The sequence below is a fragment of the Sylvia atricapilla genome, chromosome 28, assembly GCF_009819655.1.
Source record: "Sylvia atricapilla isolate bSylAtr1 chromosome 28, bSylAtr1.pri, whole genome shotgun sequence".
Classification (NCBI taxonomy): domain Eukaryota; kingdom Metazoa; phylum Chordata; class Aves; order Passeriformes; family Sylviidae; genus Sylvia; species Sylvia atricapilla.
In genome coordinates this window covers 3745162-3765616 of record NC_089167.1, presented here as the reverse complement: position 1 = coordinate 3765616, position 20455 = coordinate 3745162, and the positions used below count along the sequence as shown (strand labels likewise).

Here is a 20455-nt window from a genome sequence, read left to right as displayed (position 1 = left end):
AAAAAAACAAAAAACAACAACAAAAAAACCCATCAGAAGGCTGGAAAAGATCAGGGCGACATTTTAGAGCAGAAAGCCCAAAATTCTCATCCCGCAGGGTTCCGACATCCCCCCCAAACCTGGAGCTCTGCCACCACCAACCCCTCCCCTGCCCCAAGGTGGCTTCTCCTGGCTGACGCCGTGTCCCCTTGTCCCCAGGCTGGCCGCTCCCGGCCGCACCGAGGGCTGTGCTATGATCTGGAGGCGCCGGGAGCAGCATGGGCAGCGTCAGCAGCCTCATCTCCGGCCACAGCTTCCACGGCAAGCACTGCCGCGCCTCGCAGTACAAACTCCGCAAGTCCTCGCACCTGAAGAAGCTCAACCGCTACTCGGACGGGCTCCTGCGCTTCGGCTTCTCGCAGGACTCGGCTCACAAGTCCGGCTCCAAGAGCAGCAAGAATGAGGATTTCTTTTACATCAAGGTCAGCCAGAAGGCGCCGGGCTCGCAGCGGGCGGAGTTCCCGGCGCTGGGCGGGGGTGAGCTGGCCGTGCCCCCCGGCACCAGCGGCCTGGACTTCGGGACGCCCACGCCGCAGAAGTTGATGCCCTTCCCCAGCCAGCTGGAAGTGGTGAGTGAGGAGAAGAGGTGCCGGGAGTGGGGGGATGGCCCAGCGGAGCCCGTCTGTCCCCAGAGTGTCTCCAGGTCCCAGCGCGGGGCTGTGTTGGTTGTGGTCAGGGCAAATGGGGGCAGCTGGGGGTGCTCTGGCAGCCTCTGCTTTGGGGAGTTTGGAGCAGCAACGTGACCTGAAGGGTTTGGATCCTTTCGTTTCCAAAGCCAGCAGTGTTAGCCAGCAGCATCCCTGTGATCGTCCCCCCACGTATGCCCCCCGAGCATCGGCTGATCATCCATCCCCCTGAGCATCTCCCCGGGTATAACCCCTGAGCATCCCCTGACCATCCTCCAATTATCCCCCTGACCATCCCCTGACCATCCCCTGATCATCCCCTGACCATCCCCTGATCACCCCTCTGATGGTCCCCCCGAGCCCCCGGGGGACACGGCCGCTGTCCCGCCGTGGTTGCGCTGTCCCCGGGGGCAGAGGGATCCCCTCGAGGAGGAGCTGCGGCGGGTCGGTCGGTGCTGACGGGCTCCGCTCTGTCCCTGCAGGGCGGGGAGAAGCCGCTGCCTCGTCCCACGGCCTTCAAGCCGGTGCTGCCGCGCTCCGGGGCCATCCTGCACCCGTCCCCCGAGGGCGGAGCGCCCCTCCCGCAGCAGCTGCACCCCTCGGACAAGGCCAAGGAGCAGGAGCTGCGGCCGCTGCCGTGCTCGGGGGGTCTGTCCGACTCGGGCAGGAACTCCATGTCCAGCCTGCCCACGCACAGCACCAGCAGCAGTTACCAGCTGGAGCCTCTGGTCACCCCCATGGGCCCCATCAGCCGCTTCGGGGGCTCTGCCCACAACATCCTGCAGTGCGCCGTCATCCAGGACAGCAACATGATGAGCCTCAAGGCCATGTCCTTCTCCGACGGCGGCAACAAGATCCTGAACCCCGGCAAAGCCTCTCACCACCACCACCAGCAGCAGCACCCCGAGAAAAGCGCCTGCGTGCGCTCGCCCCTCGCCACCGACGAGTCCGCCATCCAGGAGCTGGAGCAGAAGCTGCTGGAGAGGGAAGGGGAGCTGCAGGAGCTGCAGTCCAGCTTCGAGGAGAAGGAGATCAGCTCCTGCCAGGCCTACGAGGAGAAGCAGCGGCGCTGCAAGGAGGAGCTGGAGGGGCTGAAGCAGAAGTGCAACAGCAAGCTGAAGCAAACGTCGCAGAAAACGCAGCGGACGCAGCAGGTGCTGCACCTGCAGGTGTTCCAGCTGCAGCAGGAGAAGCAGCAGCTGCGGGAGGAGCTGGAGAAACTCATGAAGGAGCAGAACCTGCTGGAGACCAAGCTGAGGTCCTACGAGAAGGAGAAGACCAGCTTTGCCCCGGCGCTGGAGGAGACGCAGTGGGAGGTGAGAGGGACAAGGTGGAGGGTCCCAAATGTCCCCAGACCTTCCCACCTCCCTTCCTGCACCAGGACAGCCCCAGGCTGGAGGAGAGGGATGTGAAATCCCAGGAAAGGCCCAGGCCAAAAATCCCCCAGGACAGCCCCAGGCTGGAGGAAAGGGATGTGAAATCCCCCAGAACAGCCCCAGGCTGGAGGAATGGGATATGAAATCCCAGGAAAGGCCCAGGCCAAAAATCCCCCAGGACAGCCCCAGGCTGTAGGAGAGGGATGTGAAATCCCAGGACAGGCCCAGGGGAACTGGGGTTGAGGTTCTCATGGCCCCTCTGAACCCTTCTCCTCAGCCAAGAGGACAAGCACAGCACAAAACCCCTCAGGCAATAAAATAACTCAGCTTTCCCTGGGCTTTTCCTGCCCCACAGGAGCAGTAAAGGTACATTAAAAAAATAAATAGAAATAAATAAATAGGAATAATTGATAATAAGAATAATAAATAAATAGGTAAAAATAAATAAATATATAAATTTTTAAAAGGGTAAATAAACTAAAAATTGGTAAAGATAAAGGTAAATTTTAAAAAATAATAAAAATAATGCAAAAGAGGTAAAGGAAATAGGAACCCTTTGGGCTGGCCATGGCCATTTGTCAGGGAGCAGTAAAACCTTCCACTCTGCTTAAACTTAATTTACTCCCTCCTTGGAACTGCTGAGCAAACACCGTTCCTCTGCTGGAAACCCCAACGTTTCATAAGAGGTATTAGTAAAATTGATTATAAATATTATAAACAATATTGATTAATTAATTTAATCATAATTATTAGAAACAATAATTATAATTAGATTAGTAATAAATACTCGTTAAATAAAAGTTAAATTCAGGGGCTCACGGAGAGCTGTGCCCAGCTCACACAGGGGTGTTTTTAGGATCCAGCCCTAACTCAGGCGCTCCTTCCCCACTCCCAGGTGTGCCAGAAATCCGGGGAGATCTCTCTGCTGAAGCAGCAGCTGAAGGAGTCGCAGACGGAGCTCACCACCAAGACCACGGAGATCCTGAGCCTGAAGGCGCAGCTGAAGGAGGTGAGGCTGCGGCTGGAGGCGCTGGAGGCGAAGGCGCAGGAGCTGGAGGCGTCGCTGCGCACCAAGGCCATGGAGCTGGAGGTGTGCGAGAACGAGCTGCAGCGCAAGAAGAACGAGTCGGAGCTGCTGCGGGAGAAGGTGAACCTGCTGGAGCAGGAGATCCTGGAGCTGCGCTCCGAGCTGGCCGCGCTGCGGGAGCAGCTCGGTGAGGCCCGCCAGGGGCCCCGGCAGGGCGGGGACGATGCCCAGGCCCTGCAGGGGCAGCTGGAGAGGCTCCGGGCCGAGCTGAAGGCGGAACGAGACAACAACGAGCAGATGAGCTGCAGCTTCCAGCACGAGCGGCAGACGTGGAAGGAGGAGAAGGAGAAGGTGATCCACTACCAGAAGCAGCTGCAGCAGAGCTACCTGCACATGTACAAGAGGAACCAGAGCCTGGAGAAGATGCTGCAGCAGCTGGCTGCCGGCGAGGACGGCAAGGAGCCCATCGAGCTGGAGATCCCCGGCGCCGACGTGCCCTACGAGGACATCATCGCCACCGAGATCTGAGCCGCCGCGCCCTCCTCGCAGCGCGGGGAGAGGCTCGGCGCCCCTGTACAGCCGAGCTGAGCCGCGTGTCCCCGTCCCTCCGCCGCCCGTCGTGTGTCCAGAGGTGACCAAGCCACTCGTGCCAATGGTGACGTGCCCGCAGCTCCCCCCGACCCGGCACCGCCCCGGCACCACCCCGAGACTGCCCTGAGACTGCCCCGAGACTGCCCCGGTACTGCCCCGGTACTGCTCTGGTACTGCCCTGGTACTGCCCCGGTACCGACCCAGCACCGCCCTGGTATAACCCCGGTACCACCCCAGGGATGTCCCAGCCCCAGGATGGCCCAGCACAGTCCTGCCCACTGATGGTGACAGGAATCTGTCCCAATGTGTGCCCAGCTCCGGGCATGTCACAGCTCCAGGGATGTCACAGCTCCGGGGATGTCACAGCTCCAGGGATGTCACAGCTCCGGGGATGTCACAGTCCCGGGGACGGCCCAGCACAGTCCTGCCCGCTGATGGTGACAGGAATCTGTCCCAATGTGTGCCCAGCTCCGGGCATGTCACAGCTCCAGGGATGTCACAGCTCCAGGGATGTCACAGTCCCGGGGACGGCCCAGCACAGTCCTGCCCACTGATGGTGACAGGAATCTGTCCCAATGTGTGCCCAGCTCCAGGGATGTCACAGCTCCAGGGATGTCACAGCTCCAGGGATGTCACAGCCCCAAGATGGCCCAGCACAGTCCTGCCCGCTGATGGTGACAGGAATCTGTCCCAGTGTGTTCCCAGCCCTGGGGATGTCACAGTCCCGGGGATGTCACAACTCCAGGGATGTCCCAGCCCCAAGATGGCCCAGCACAGTCCTGCCCACTGATGGTGACAGGAATCTGTCCCAGCTCCCTGGAGGAAGCTCCCACCCCTCCTCACCCTCGGTCGGTGTGGGAGCACAGAGCCACCTCGTGCCACTGCCACATCACCCCTCACAGCCCCTGAGGGCCTCAGGAAGGTCCCCACGTGCACTCACCCCCTGGCGCAGCCCAAACCCCGAAATTCCCATCCAGCCCCAGCACAGCCACCCTGCACTGCACCCACAGCCCTCCCTGTGCCCGGCCTTCACTCCCAGCTCCCACGGACAAGGGCTCCGGCCCTTTCCCGGCTGCCAGGCAGCAGCTGGATCCAAGAATTCACAGCAATGTCCCAGCCACGGCCTGGCCAAGGAACGGGGTTTGTGTTCACCCCACAGCCTCACACCCGCTGGGGTCGCCCCTCCCGGGACCCCCAGCTGCCTTATCTCCTCCCGTGGCCTGATCCCACGGGGTCTCGCCAAGGGAAGCTGGATAAAACACCCCGAAACAACCACTTCCACCTTAATTTCTACCCCAGCTCTTAAAATTTCCTCCTGCCACCAGCGAGTGGCTCCATGGATGATGAGGTGGCGCTGCTGGTGACCCTCGTGTCCCCCTGGCTGGGGAGGGAACCAGCAGGACCCACTTTGTGGGGTGGGGGCTCCAGCCGGGACCCCTCTGTGCCAGTGCAATGATATTTTTGCTGCAATTTTTTACCCACTGCCCCATTCCAGGGGTCTTAGAGGGGGCTTCTTGCACAATCCCAACGCCGCCAATTCGGCCAAGGGCTCCAAGCTGTGCAAAATTCCGCGTCCCTCACGCCATTCCAGCCTGAAAAGGTGACACAAGGAACCAGTCTGTGCCTTCTGCACCCGGCCCTGAGCACCCCAAACCCCCGGCCCAGATCTCCCAGCTGAGCCTGGCACTGCCCAACCTTTCCTGGCACTGCCCAGCCTGTCCTGGCACTGCCCAGCCTGTCCTGGCACTGCCCAGCTGAGCCTGGCACTGCCCAGCCTGTCCTGGCACTGCCCGGCCCATCCTGGCACTGCCCAGCCTCTCCTGGCACTGTCCAGCCTGTCCTGGCACTCTCCAGCCGGGCCTGGCACTGCCCGGCTCGTCCTGGTGCCGTTCACAGCCCCTCTTAGCACTGCCCAATCAGTCCTGGCACTGCTCACCCTGTCCTGGCACTGCCCAGCCCGTCCTGGCACTGTCCAGCCCATACCGGCACTGTCCAGCCCATCCCGGCACTGCCCAGCCCATACCGGCACTGTCCAGCCCATCCTGGCACTGCCCAGCCTGTCCTGGCACTGCCCAGCCCATCCCAGCACTGTCCAGCCCATCCTGGCACTGTCCAGCCTGTCCTGGCACTGTCCAGCCCATCCTGGCACTGTCCAGCCTGTCCTGGCACTGCCCATCCCATCCCAGCACTGCCCAGCCCATACCGGCACTGCCCAGCCCATACCGGTACTGTCCAACCTCTCCTGGCACTGCCCAGCCCATCCTGGCACTGTCCAGCCTGTCCTGGCACTGCCCATCCCATCCCAGCACTGCCCAGCCCATACCGGCACTGCCCAGCCCATACCGGTACTGTCCAACCTCTCCTGGCACTGCCCAGCCCATCCCAGCCCGGCCCAGCCCATCCTGGCACTGTCCAGCCTGTCCTGGCACTGTCCAGCCCAGCCCGGCCCGTCCCGGTGCTGGCACAGCCCATCCTCGCCCTCGGCCCGCCGGAACAAGCCCAGCTCCGGTTCCCCGGTTCCCGCGGGTGCAGCCCGGAGCCGAGCCCTTGCCCGGCCCCGTGGAGGATGTTCTGGGAACCAGAAGGAGGGTCCGAGGGGATGCCGAGGCCGGGGAGATTCTGTGCGCCCCCGAGGCACAGCCCCACAGCCGGAGCCTTCCCGAGCTCCCCGTGCCGGCAGTCCCCGCTCCCGCTGGTGGCACTGTCCCTGTCCCCGGCCGTGTCCCCCGGGCCCCGTGTCGCCCCCAGCCCTATGATGTGATCTCGAGGCCTCGCCGTGCTGCCTTTGCACAACTCCGCTGTGTGTGCCCGTGGCATTCCAGGTGTGTCGCTCCAGGTGGGAGCCGCGGCCACGCCCGGCCCCAGCCCGGACAGAGAATTATTTTTCTGCAGGTTTTCTTTTTTTGTTGTTGTTGTTGGTTTTGTTTAAATTTTTTTTTTTTTGGTACGTTCTTTTCTGGTGACTGATGTAAACTACTGGTTAATTTTATGGTTTTATTTATAAATAAATTTTTAAAAACTTCCCCAGCCTCTCTCCGAGTGCTTAGCGGCGTTCTGGGGATTTTCCATGCACAAGCCACCAGAATTTATCACAGCCCACCAGAGTCCCCTCTGGGGACATCCTGCACCTGGCCCTGCTTTTCCCGGCCCTGAGTTATCTCTGCTCTGCAGCTGGGATAACCCGAGCATGGAAAAGCAAGGATTGGGTGGATCAGGAGGGTGGGATAATCCATCCGGGCCTGCTCCCAGCTGAGCCCCAGCCTCACCCTCCTGCTCGGCAGCTGAGCCGGATTTTCACCCCCAGCCCCATCCCCACCACCCCTGAGCAGGCGGCTCCCAGGTCTGAGGAGATTTTCCAGGGAAAACAACTCCCCAGAGAGATGTGAAGCGTGGCTGCTGTGACAAACCCAAGGTCGTATTTTGACTATTTCGGCTGTTTTGCTCCAAACCAAATCAACTCCACAAAAATAAAAACACCCCAAAAAATAAAAACCAGCGTGGGGGGAGGTTGGGGTGCAGAAAATGGGGAAAACTCTCCGATTTCGGGAAACTCTGCTCATCCTGCCCGGGGCAGAGAGTGGATCTGGGCACCCCAAAAAGGCACCTGGCACCTGCTGCTGCTTTCCAGGGAAACCTCGGCTGTGTTCCCGCTGCCCCAGGAGCGAGGGAGGGAAGTTTATTTGTAGAGTTTATTTCTTTTTAGTTGGCTTTGGAACTGCTGGGGAGGGAAGGGACCCTCGTGTCACAGTCAGCCCAGCCCTTCCCGGGAATCCAGCCAAGGGAGCAGCAAGGAGAGCCCCGAGCTCCGGGTTGTGCCCCGGGGGATCCCCAGGGGACATCCCTGTCCCCCCGAGGTCACAGTCCGGCTGAGCAGCGCCCCTGAGGGCACCAATTCCTAGGAATGCCCTGAGAAGACAAAACTTCATCCCTGGAGACTCCAAATCCCAGCCCTGAAGGCCCTGAGCTGTTCTCCCAAAAATCAGGGGATGGCCTCAGCCCTTTTCCCTCCCAAAGCTGCGGCTGAGGGCGAACCGTGCCAGTGCCAGCCTTGTCCTGTCCTGGCACAAAGCTGGCACGGGACAGCGCCAGGATGTGACCGGGAGAGCAGCAGGAAAGCCGGGACGCTGCTCCTGGAGCAGAAGAGCAGCAAGGCCGGATAATCCCCGGGGAAAATCATCCTCCAGCAGCCAGAGCTCCCTCGGGGGTGGGTTCGGGACCGGGGTGGCTCCGGAGCCACCTGGGGGGCACCGCTGGCTCAGCTTTTGGGGGACGGACAGGAGAAGGAGCCCCCGGCCCTGGGGGGTCCCTGCTCTGCTCCAGCCCCGCTCCAGCTGCTGCAGGAGCAGCGCGGATCGTTGGACTAATGAGCGTATGCAAATGAGCCCCGACACGGGGGAAAGCCGATTTGCATCTCCTTAAAACGGCCGCGTGTCCGCTGTGCGGGGGGCAGAGCCAGCCCCAAACCCAAACCAACCCCAGCCCCAAATCCAAATCCAAACCCAATCTCAACCCCAGCCCCAAATCCATTCCCAAACTCAGCCCCAATCCCAACCCCAGCCCCAAACCCAACCCCAAACCCAATCCCAAATACAGCCCCAAATCCAAACCCAATCCCAACCCCAGCCCCAAACCCAAACACAGCCCCAAATCTAAACCCAAACCCAAACCAACCCCAGCCCCAAACCCAATCCCAAATACAGCCCCAAATCTAAACCAAATCCCAACCCAGCTCCAAATCCAAACCCAATCCCAGCCCCAAACCCAATCCCAAACCCAGTCCCAAATCCAAATCTATTCCCAAACTCAGTCCCAAATCCAAACCCAATTTCAAACCCAGCCCCAAATCCAAACCCAACCCCAATCCCAACCCCTCCTCGGCACTGCCCGAGACCGAGAACCGAACGGAGCCACCCCGCGCTGGCAGGGCCGGGTTTGGGGTGAAAAAAGGCCGCTTTTGATGTGCAAATGAGCCCCGGCAGCGCTGCCCACCAGCCCGGTGCCGGCCCTGCCTCGCATCTGCCACCGGCCCCCAGTCCCGGGGCAGGCGGGGACCGGCCCCCGCTGTCCCCTCCCCGCCCAGCGAGGGGACAGCTGGCGTGTGCCCGTGGCAGGCACCGGCTGCCATCCCTCGGCGAGCGGCTGAGCCCCCGGGCGGTGCTCGTTACTCATTAGGGGATTAAAAACCACAAAATCTGAATTCAAAAAGCAGCCGGCCTTGAAGGGTCCCGGCGGCGGCAGCTGGGAGAGCAGCACGGCGCTTTGAGCCGGTACCTGCTGTCCCCAGGCGGGCCAGGGCCGTGCCAGGAGCTGTCACAGCCCTGCCAGGGGACACGGGGACAGCCCCAGGCCTTTGTTCATCCCGCAGCAACGAGCAGCTCACGGGGGAAACGCTGTGCTGAGCCCCAGCGCCTGCGGGGAGGGGAACCAAGGCTGGGCTGGCCAGTCCTGGCTTGGGTTTGGTCATTTCTGAGTTTGGTTTGGTCTGGTCATTCCTGGGTTTGCCATTCTCGGGTTTGATCATTCCTGGATTGGGTTTGATCATTCCTGGATTGGGTTTGGTAATTCCCGAGTTTTGTTTGGTCATTGCTGGGTTTGGTTTGGTTATTCCTGGGTTTGCCATTCCCAGGTTTGGTCATGCCTGGCTTGGGTTTGGCAATTTCAGAGTGGGGCTTGGTCATGCCCAGGTTTGGTCATTCCTGGGTTGGGTTTGGTAATTTCTGAGTTTGATTTGGTCATTTAAGGTTTTGGTTTGGTTATTCCTGGGTTTGCCATCCCCATTTCCCAGGGCCAGGCTCTGTCCCCACCCTGGGACATGCACAGGGGAGGGGAATTGTCACACCGACCCCTCTCCCCAACCAAACTGGGGCCTGAAGCTCATTTTCCAGGGGTTGAAGGTTTCCAAGCCTCCCCAGCACTCAGTGCCCGTGGAGAGGAGGGATGTGAGGACAGAGGGATCACATTCCTGCAAAGCCCTTCCCTGTGACTGAGGCTGAAGGTCAGACCCTCCTCCTCCTCAGCCAGGGACAACGTGGGGATGGCTCCAGTGACCCTCAATCCACACTGAAGCTGCTCCATTCCCATTCCCAGGATCCCTGGGGGACAGGAACACCCCAAGTGATTTTTTTCACCCCCCCCCCCAGAACCACTGCAGCTCCCGTTTCTTCAACACCTTCCATATTTAATTTATTTAGAGATTCTCTACATTAAAGTATTTTCATGCCAAACGCTTCCTCCTGTCCTGACCTCAGGAAATAAAAGGGAGACTCGGGCACAGCTTTGGGTGGAATGCACTGGAATCAAGTTGCTGTTGCAGCCACAGAGAACACGGAACAAACCAGAGAACTGCACACACGGGAAGGAAACGTCAGAGGGAGCTGGAATTAGCACATTCCAGTCATGTTAGCACCTCCCCAGACGGGCCTGAAGGCGTGCAGGGAGGTGCAACATGCTCTGGTGAGCCAGAGCAGAGCTCAGACTACAGGGAAGGCTGGAAAAAGCATGGAATTGTGCCAGCAGCAGCAGCAGCGGGCCCGGAGCCTCGGCTGAACCCGTTGGAAAAGGAACAACACGGAATTGCCCAGCCAAGATCACAGAGTTTGGGAATGCTGAGCTCAGGGCTGAGGCAGATCCGTGTCTGGAGTGCAAACCACAACAGCTCCAGCCACGGCACGGGCCCAGCACAGCTGGAGCAGGTTTGAAATATCCTTTCTCACATTAAAAGCTGCCTTTTTAATTAACTCCTGCCACCGGGTGTAGTGTACAGGCCACGGTTTTAAAGCTGGGCCAGGTTTTAGGTTGGTTTTCACCTCTCAGGACCCCCTTCAGCAGCAGCACAAAGCCTTGAGTCACCAACAGCTGTGCTGACACGTCTGAGCTCAGACTGAGCTGCTGGTTCTGTTTGGCATCTCCAGGATTCAATCAAAAAAAAAAAAAAGAGAAAAGGGTGAAGGAGGAAATTTAGTCTGCAAACTTCAATTTAAAAGCTGTAATTCAGTAATTAAGCTTTATAACCTGTTACTTTCAGGTAGCACCTCACTGGCCTTTGTCCTCTGAAAGGACAAGGACATTTCCACCTTTGCTGGTGGTGATGTCCCCAGTGTCACCTGCCCCTGTCCTCAGTCCACACAAACCTTACAGAAAGCGCAGCCCTGGTTAAAAACCCGCATTTTCCCCCAAGGAATGTTGTCCTGCAAGTCACCTTTCCTCTCTCCTGTTTTCTAACCCGTGGTTTGAAAGTGAAGATTTGCAATTTCTGGTCACGCTCAGCCTTGAAAACCCCACAAGAGTCTCATTCCAAAGCCTAAACCTCGTGGTGGCTATTGCACATGTTTTTTTAGAGCTGGCCTAACCACCCTGCTGGAGATGCAGGCCGTGGGAGAAGGGATATTTTCCAAACTGCTCTCAGTGGGGACAACACTGCCACGAGTGTCACCTGCTGCTGGTTGGAGCTGGGAGGGCGACAGGGGGAAAAACACCAACACATGGAAAAGGAAAACCAAACCCAGCATCTGACGGAGCAGGGGCACAGGGAGCTGAGCTAGTGCTTGGCATCCCGAGGGTAGAACTCGGCCAGGGTGCTCTGGGGGATCCTCTTGAGCATCTCCTTGGGGAAGATCCTGAGCAGCTGCCAGCCGATGTCCAGGGTCTCGTACACGGTGCGGTTCTCGTAGGGCCCTGCAGGGACAAGGGAACAGAGATGTGGGGCAGGGAATGCCACAGGCAGCCCTGGGAGCGGCTCTGGGAGCTGCTGGCATCCTTACCCTGAGCAATGAAGTTCTTCTCAAACTTCTGCAGGAACTCCAGGTACAGGAGATCGTCCGAGGTCAGGGCCTCCTCCCCCACCACGGCCTTCATGGCCTGCACGTCCTTGCCGATGGCGTAGCAGGCGTACTGCCAGGGCCCCAAAAACACCACCTCAGCCCACCCCTGTGTGCCAGGCGTGCCTCCCACCGGCCTGGCTTATCCCAGCCTGGCACTGGGCACTGCCAGGGATGGGGCAGCCACACAGCCAATCTGGGAATTCCAGCCCAGCTCCTCACCGCCCTCCTCCCAGCCAGGAATTGCTTCCCAAAAAAATCCCATCAAATCTCCCCTTTCCCAGTGGGAAGCCATTCCCTGTGTCCTGTCCCTGCAGCCCTTGTCCCCAGCCCATCTCCAGGCCCTGCCAGGGGCTCTGAGCTCTCCCTGGAGCTTCTCCAGGTGAACACCCCCAGCTCAGCTGTTCCCTCCTCTCTAACCATCCATAATTGCTGTCCAAACCCAAACCCTCCCACTGAACACTCAGTGAAAGCATTAAAGCAGCCTCAGGAACGTTCTGGATCCCAGCTGACCCTTCCAGGGCTGGGCAGGCCAAATCCCCATCCCCAGAGGGGATTTTTACCCACCAGCTGGTTGGACACATCGGCGTGGTCCTTCCTGGTCATCCCCTCCCCAATGGCCGACTTCATCAGCCTGGACAGCGAGGGCAGGACGTTGATGGGGGGGTAAATCTGGGGGAGAAACACCCAGGAATTTACAGGAATCCTTAAAAAAAAAAAAAAAAGCAGGAATAACCCTGAGCACCTTGTGAGCAGCCAGGCACACACCTGCCTGTTGTGCAGCTGCCTGTCCACATAGATCTGTCCCTCGGTGATGTACCCAGTCAAGTCAGGGATGGGATGAGTAATATCTATGAGGGAAAAAAAAAATAAATGAAATGGTTTGGAAGTTTCCAGCCCTTTTATATCCATCTTAAAAGCTGCAGCTTTTTTTTGTTGCCAGGTGACTTCAGCAATTATTCCCTCCACAAATCCCAAGTGCTCTTGGATTGGGGCTGTGAGCACCTCTGAGGCCTCAAAAGGGAAAAAGCATTTTGATCACGAGGCACCCAAAAGCTGGGATATTAAGGAAACCTAAAGGCCACAGGACTCCTGTGTGGCTGCGTGTTGGAACCCTGGAGGCTGAGAATTTCAGGCTTTCTGTGTTAAAAAGGTGCTGACCCTCAAGCCAGCACCACATTTGATTTGAGGCCTTGGAACAGGCTCCCAAAATTGAGTGACAGCACTGAGGTTGTGGTGAGTAGTTTGAATGGAATTGTGTGATCTCACAGGATGAAAATTTAGATTTAAGACTTTAGGAGATAGTAATCTATTCATAGAGCAAGATGGAAGATTTTGGGCCTTGTCTAAGTCCTCCTTCTTCCTTCTTCTTCTTCCTGGCTTTGGGTGTGTTTTTCTAATAGGCTGAAAAAGGTCCACATTACAGGCCTTAGGTGGTCATTATTGGGTCAGACATATAAATAATACAGGTGCCACCTCTTTATTGGGTAATTATCACTTAAATAACCTTGGAAAGAGTCAGAGAGACTCCATTTTACCTTCCTTTTCCTAACTTGTTAGTTAGAACTCACGAGCCTGTCAATAGGTAAGAAACAAGAAATACCCAAGTCCGGACTCGAAGCCACCACTTCCCGTGTATTATCCACCCTGACTTTTAACAAGGAGAAAAAGAATCCAGGACCCTTTCCTTGGGCTGTGTGGCCCAAGGGTGGGCTCCTGCAGCCCCCCAGGCCAGGACTCACCGTCGTTGGGCATGGTGAGGATGGGGATCTGGGTGATGGAGCCGTTCCTGCCCTCCACGCGCCCGGCGCGCTCGTAGATGGTGGCCAGGTCTGTGTACATGTAGCCAGGGAAGCCACGGCGCCCAGGCACCTCCTCCCGGGCTGCTGACACCTGGGACAGCCACACAAACAGCCCCAGGCACTCAGAAACTGCACAGGTTTAGTGCACTGCACACAAAGCCCCCCCTGAGCTGTTTGTCAGCGCAGCCGGGTGTGACAGGACAAGGCAAATCCAGAGCGAGGGTGTCAAACTGCTGATTTATGGAATTAGCGGGTGCTTTGGAGATTTAAATATCACCCAGTGCCACCCCTGCCACGGCAGGGACACTTTCCACTGTCCCAGGTTGCTCCAAGCCCTGTCCCACCTGGCCCTGGACATTGCCAGGGGTGGAACTGTCACCAATGAAATAAACTCCAGCCAATCAAGGATCAACTAAAACCCTCACTGGCTGTTCCCACCCATTCCAATGGTATCAATTCCAACAGCTTGTGCAGCAGCTTCACTCCTCCCTTTTCTGCCAATGAACAGATCAATTAACACCTTCAATGCCCACCCACCTCTCTGAGAGCCTCGGCGTAGGAGCTCATGTCAGTCAGGATGACCAGCACGTGTTTCTCACACTGGTAGGCCAGGAACTCGGCCGTGGTCAGCGCCAGGCGGGGCGTGATGATCCTCTCGATGCTGCAACACAGCCCTCAGTCAGCAGGGCTGCCCGCGGCACTGGGAGCCTCCAGGCACCCCCTGCTGCAGCACCATTGCAGCTGCAGCATCAGGATTCCACCTGGAGCTGCACCAGCACTGCAGCTGCAGCGTCAGAATCACAGAATGTGTAGGTTGGAAGAGAGCTCCAAAGGTAATCGAGTCCAACTCAGTCCCAACACCTCGACTACATCACGGCATTGTACACATCCAGTCTCCTTTTGGACACACCCAGGGATGGTGACTCCACCACCTCTCCTGGCACGCTATTCCAGTGTTTGATCACTCTTTCCATGAAAACCTTCTTCCTAATAACCAACCTAAACTTCCCTTGATGCACCTTAAGGCTGTGTCCTCTCCTTCTGTGAGTTGCTGCCTGGATTTCGCCTGGAGCTGCACCAGCACTGCACCTGCAGCACTGGCATTTCAGCTGGAGCTGCAGCACCAGGATTTCAGCTGCAGTTCCACCACCATTTCACCTGTACCTCCAGCAGCACCATTTTCCCTGCAGCTCCACCATTCCATCTGCACTTCCACCTACAGCTCCACCAGCACCACTCCCCCTGCAGCTCCATCACCACACTTCACCTGCAGCTCCACCCCACCAGCACCACTGCAGCTCCACCTGCAGCGCTGCTGCCACAGCACCCCACCACCCCTGGCCCTGCAGGACAGCAGCTGCTCCATCCCCAGAGCTGGTTTTGCTCCTCCCGAGGAGGGGGACTCACGTGGGGTCGTTGGCCAGGTTCAGGAACAGGCACACGTTGTCCATGGAGCCGTTCTCCTCGAAGTCGGACTTGAAGAACCGAGCGGTTTCCATGTTCACCTAAAGCACAGTTCTGGCTTTAACTGGGCTCATTTCACGGCTCGTTAAGGGCTGATGAGCTCATTAATAACCCACAGCAAAGACCTCCCTCCATCACGCCCCTCTACGCTCCCAGAGTGAGCAGGTTGTGGAGATCAAGTCTGAGATACTTTACCCTGATCAGCCACGTTTTGTTGGATTCATGGAATGGTTTGGATGGGAAGAGACCCCAAACACCCCTCCAGTGCCACGGGCAGGGACACCTCCCACTGTCCCAGGGTCCTCCAAGCCCTGGACACCTCCAGGGACAGGGCAGCCACAGCTTCTCTGGGCAGCCTGTTCCCGAGGCACATCCCAGCACTTCCAGCCTTTGGCATTTTCCCCTCATCCTTTAATTCCACACACACAAAACCTGCCCAGACTCCTGCCACTGTCAGGATCTCAGGGATTCCTGCAGCCCCAGCACTGTGGGCTCACCCCCATGGCAGCAAAGACGATGGCAAAGTTCTCCTCACTGTAATCCATCACATCTTTGGATTTCTTCACCAGGCCGGCCTGCCGACAGATCTGAGCAGCAATCTAGGCAAGAAACATCCCAGGGTTGGCATCTCATGCTGCTCCACGGCCCAGAATGAAATGTAGTTTTGGCTCTCAGCAGGTTTACAGCAGCTCTGAGGCCTCACCTCGTTGTGGGGCAGCCCAGCAGCTGAGAAAATGGGGATTTTCTGGCCCCTGGCAATGCTGTTCATGCCATCGATGGCAGAAATGCCAGTCTGGATCATTTCCTCGGGGTAGATCCGACACTGGGGGTTGATTGGCTGCCCTGTGGGATTTGTAGAGAGAACAGTGTTACCCCCTGAACATGCTGGGAGATGATAAATGGCTGCAAACCCCACTGTGACAGTGACAAACCTTTAGCTGCACCTGGTCACACCTGAGCCTTTCAGACCCCCAAGGCTCTGGTGTTAAATGTTCATGCCAGTGGTAAAAATGATTTAAAACCCAGCCAGGTGATCAGCATTTCATCTTTAGGTGTTGCAGAATGAAGCTCACAAATAACAAAGAGCAGCTTCCAAACTTTGCAGGAAGTTTTCTGCTCCCTCACCTCCCTGCACTGGGGTAATTTAATTAGAATTTGATGACACACATGTACTCAAAAGTGAGATGAAGCTAGAGCTTGTGTTTTAAACCAAACACAAAAGTTCAGAAAGGTGAAACACACCAGGCTTGACTTTACTCCCCCTGAGAAAAGGATTAAGAACAAACCCATAATGTCCAGGAAATCTTCAGCCAAGACAATGGGGCCTCTGTCTATGGGTTTTCCTGATCCATTGAACACTCTGCCTATAGAAAACAACGAGAAAAATGAGAATTCTTGTGAAAAGCAGCTCATTAGGCAGGAATCTGTTGGTTCCTCATCCCCACAGGTAAATGCTCACCCAGCATGTCCTCTGAGACTGGGGTCCTCAGGATGTCCCCAGTGAACTCACAGGAGGTTTTCTTGGCATCAATCCCTGAAGTGCCTTCAAACACCTACAAATGAGGCAGGGAAAACCAAAAATAAATCACAGCACAGAAGTTCTGTGCTTCACAAAGTAACTCCTGACTGCTGCTTCACCTGCAGGCCCAGGGCACAAAGCAGGAGCTGCTCTGGGAAGGGCTTTGAGAGCTTTTTTAAAAAAAAAAAATCCATGAAATGTATCACCAACAACCACCAAACCTGGTGCAAGTCCTTTGATCTCAAGTGTTTCCCCTCTGCCAAGTCCTTCAGATAAAATAATGTGAACCAGAAACAGCTTTTGAGGAGAAACACCAGCAGCCACTTGGCACAGGGCTGATCTGGAATCCAAGACTGCAAACTCCAGGGGATTCCTTTAATCCAGCAACAAAGGAATCCAGGGGTGGGAATAAATCCAGGGAGAATGGAAATGGATCCAAAGGGGATGGAAATAAAACCAGGGAGGATGGAAATAAAACCAGGGAGGATGGAAATAAAAAAATGTCACTTTGCACTATCAGAAATCCCCTAAATCACTGATGCCAACCGCACTTGGAACAAGCAGCTGATTTGTTGTTTTAATTTAAAAACAACAAATTTGATTTGGGTTCAGGGCTCACCCTGGTTAATAAATCATGGGGAAAGAGCCTCCTGCTCCTACCTGGACCACAGCTTTGGAGCCACTGACTTCCAGCACCTGCCCACTCCTCCTGGTGCCGTCGGGCAGCGTCAGGTGCACGATCTCAGCGTACCTGGGGAACTGAGGGCCAAAGGGAGCAGGGGAAAGGCATCAAACTCCAGCCAGAAAACCAAAATCACCAGCCCCAAGCCTGGAAACCACTCGGTTTTTAAGGATAATTTTATCATCAGAAGCAAACTCCTTCCCAGGGTAGGAAATCTCCCAGGTTAAAGGCATTTTTTATAGGAATAAACAATATTTGCACGGTTGGAGCTGCCAGAATCTAGTTCCAAAGAGTGGCAGAAAGCCCCAGTGCAGCCTCTGATAAGAAGGAAAACCTGGAGCAGTTTTTGGCCTTTAAGAGCAGCCTGAGAAGAAGCCAGGAGTGTGCAGAGCTTCCTCTTCCAGAGCACTGATGTGGAAACAGAAAGGCAGGGAACAAAGGAAACCTTTCAAAGAAACCAGCAAAGCAAAGCTGGCTCCTTCCAGCCTGGAATTGAATCTGTGTTCCAGGGGTTTGGTAAAACTCAAACTCTGTTTCCTTTCTTTCCCCAGCAGCTCTCCCTTTCCTCCTTGGAGGAATCCCCTCTTTATCCCAGCAGTCAGGAATGTATCAAAATCCCATTGGAGGGATTTCCCAGCAGTCAGGATTTTACCTTTCCCAGCTTTTCCTGCCAACTCTCCCTCCAAAAGCTTCGTGCACAGCTGAGGATTTACCTTAACCTGGTCCAGGATCACCAGGGGCCCATTCACACCCGACACAGTTTTGTAAGCTGCAAAACAACCACCAGGCAGGAGTCAGGCACTTCCTCAGGAACAGCCCACAGCCCCTTTTTCCTGCTCAGTCCCATCACCAGGCTCAGATTTGGGGCTGATTTCTGTTTGTCAGGAACAGGATTGGGTGTCCAGCATTTCTCCTGCTCCCTGGAGGGGACACTGATGTGATTTTGGTGTTTTCCTCCCCGTGACAGGAATTCCCTGGTCAGGCTGGAGGGGTTTGGGACACTCTGGGAAGTGTCCCCATGGCAGGGGTGGCACTGGGTGGGCTCTGAGTGCCTTCCAACCCAAACCATTCCATGAGTCTGGGGTTCCTCAGGAATATCCCACAGCTCATTCCCGTCACCAGGCTCAGATTTGGGGCTGATTTCTGCTATTCATGAACTCCACAAGAAGGATTAGGAACAGGATTGGGTGTCCAGCCTTTCACCTGATCTCTGGAGGTGACACTAATGTGATTTTGGTGTTTTCTTCTCCCTGACAGGAATTCCCTGCTCAGGCTGGAAGGGGTTTGGGACAGCAGAAAGTGTCCCCATGGCAGGGGTGGCCATGTCCTTTTCAACCCAAACCATTCCCTGAGTCTCAGAATTCCTCAGGAATATCCCACAGCCCATTTTTCCTGCTCATTCCCATCACCAGGCTCAGATTTGGGGCTGATTTCTGTTCTTTAGGAGCTCCACAAGAAGGATTAGGAACAGGATTGGCTGTCCAGCATTGTTCCTGCTGCCTGGAGGTGACACTGATGTGATCCCTGTGTTTTCTTCTCCCTGACAGCTCAGGCTGGAGAGGGTTTGGGACACTCTGGGAAGTGTCCCCACAGCAGGGGTGGCACTGGGTGGGCTCTGAGTCCCTTCCAACCCAAACCACTCCATGACTCTGTGTCTCCACGTGAGGAATTTCGCCGTCAGCTCAGGGGAAAAAGCATCACTTGACCCCCAGCTGGAGGAAACCCTGACTCAGAGCCCTCTCAGGGTCAGGAGGAGCAGCGGGGGCTGTTCCCAGGAGGGGAACTGGGAGAATGGGGCCACCCGGAGCCCAGGGATTGCAGCAGCAGCCCCAGCCCAGGGCTGGCAGCTGCCCCGAGGTTTGTCTGCACTGTCAACAGCTCCGTGTTTACTCTGCCATAAAACAGCTGAAACTGTTGCAATGTCGGCTCTTAACGAGCAATAATCAAACAGCCCCGGGCTCCGAGCTGGGGTTTAACTCAACTCCTCAGTTTGACTCCTAAAATCCTCATGAACAGCCCGAGACAGAGCGGTGGCCTTTCGTCAGTGCTGATCTGCTGCTGTGGCCCGGGCAGCGAGAGGCTCCCGGGATTATCCAGGGGGAGGAACGAGCCCAGAGCCCCCCGAGGGTCTGAATCAGCCCAAGAGAGGCTGAATCAGCCCCGAGGCCACGGAAAACCTGCCCCTGGCTGAGCCATCTCACCCCGTGACTGTCTCATGAGCGCTCAACTCCTTCCTCAATCAGTTCCCTGATGAACCAAAAGTGACCTGGAACATTTTCCATCCCCAGCTCAGGAAAAATCCACAGAATCTACATGGAAAACCCCGAAGTCACCTTGGCTCCGGCCCTGAGAGGAGCCTCTGCTCCAGAGTAAAGCCCTGGGATTGTAGGGATGGGTTTGGCTTCCAAACCCGGCAGGTTTTATTTTTTAATTCCAAAGGATCCATGACACATAAACTGCCGGGCAGCACCTCGAAGGTCCTGGTGTCATTTAGGGCACAGGTAAAGCCATTTTATGTAATTGCTGCTACAAACAAACACCTTCACACACTCTGATCCCTCCCCACTGCGCTGCCGCAAAGGGATTTCACCAAAGCGCTGCATTTCCCCTTTTTCAGCCGATTTCTCAATTCAGAGCTCAGAACAGACTCCAGCCCGGCCCCACCATCTCCAGTTCCCGGTACAAACCCGCCTTTTCAGGAAGGCCACGGGCCGGGCCGTGTCACCAGCGGGCTGCGCTCCCCAATTCCCCCTCTCCCGGAGTTAATTACAGACTGCTCTAAGCGGGTGGGCGAGCCCGGCGCTGCGGCCTGCCCTGGCGCGGGGCTGCAGCCGCCGAACCGGGCCGAACCGGGCCGATCCCCCCTCCCGCAGCCCCCCGGTGCCCGGCGCGGGTCCCGCACTCACTGAGGCGCGGCTGGGACAGGAAGTCTCGGGTGAGAGCCGCCGCCTGCTCGCGGGGCCCGCCGGGCCCGGCGCCGTTCACGGCCCCGCGCAGCGCCCGCACCGCCGCCATGTTGGACCGGCTGCTGAGGGCACCGCCGCGCATGCGCTGTTATAGCGGGGACAGAGACACGCCCACGCACGCACGGGACACGCCCACAAACGCACGGGACACGCCCACCGGCGGCGAGGGGGCGGGGCCGGAGCTGTCCCAGGTCCTGAAAGGGAAAACGAGAATAGAAAGGAATAGAATGGAATGGAAAGGAATGGGATGGGATGGGATAGGATGGGATGGGACGGGATGGAATGGAATGGAATGGAATGGAATGGAATGGAATGGAATGGAATGGAATGGGATGGAATGGGATGAGAAGGGAACAGGAAGGGGAAGGGAATGGGAATATGAATGGGAATATGAATGGGAAGGGGAAGAGGAAGAGAAAGGAAAGGGGTTAACCGATAGGAATTAAAATTGAAAAGTCAAAAGGGGAAAGGGCAACAGAAAAGAGGAAAATAAGGGAAAGGAAAGAAAAAATCAATAGGGAAAAAGATTAAAATAACAAGAGAGGA

General features: G+C 56.7%; 3 protein-coding genes across 3 annotated transcripts in view; 1 reads left to right on the top strand and 2 right to left on the bottom strand.

The window, feature by feature from the left end:
• Positions 1–20455, bottom strand: part of DUSP26 (dual specificity phosphatase 26) — a 252439-nt gene that overhangs the window by 203859 nt on the left and 28125 nt on the right. The window lies entirely within an intron of this gene.
• Positions 166–4098, top strand: LZTS1 (leucine zipper tumor suppressor 1). The gene is made up of 3 exons (XM_066337189.1): positions 166–608; positions 1148–1981; positions 2937–4098. Exons 1-3 carry the CDS (start codon positions 258–260, stop codon positions 3594–3596), a joined length of 1845 nt encoding a protein of 614 aa, XP_066193286.1. The 5' UTR covers positions 166–257; the 3' UTR covers positions 3597–4098.
• Positions 9817–19972, bottom strand: ATP6V1B2 (ATPase H+ transporting V1 subunit B2). The gene is made up of 14 exons (XM_066337267.1): positions 19850–19972; positions 17657–17712; positions 16922–17020; positions 16202–16295; positions 16029–16106; positions 15446–15585; positions 15240–15341; positions 14686–14783; positions 13816–13939; positions 13219–13369; positions 12245–12327; positions 12044–12148; positions 11420–11549; positions 9817–11333 (listed from the first exon to the last, which is right to left on the bottom strand). Exons 1-14 carry the CDS (start codon positions 19956–19958, stop codon positions 11197–11199), a joined length of 1506 nt encoding a protein of 501 aa, XP_066193364.1. The 5' UTR covers positions 19959–19972; the 3' UTR covers positions 9817–11196.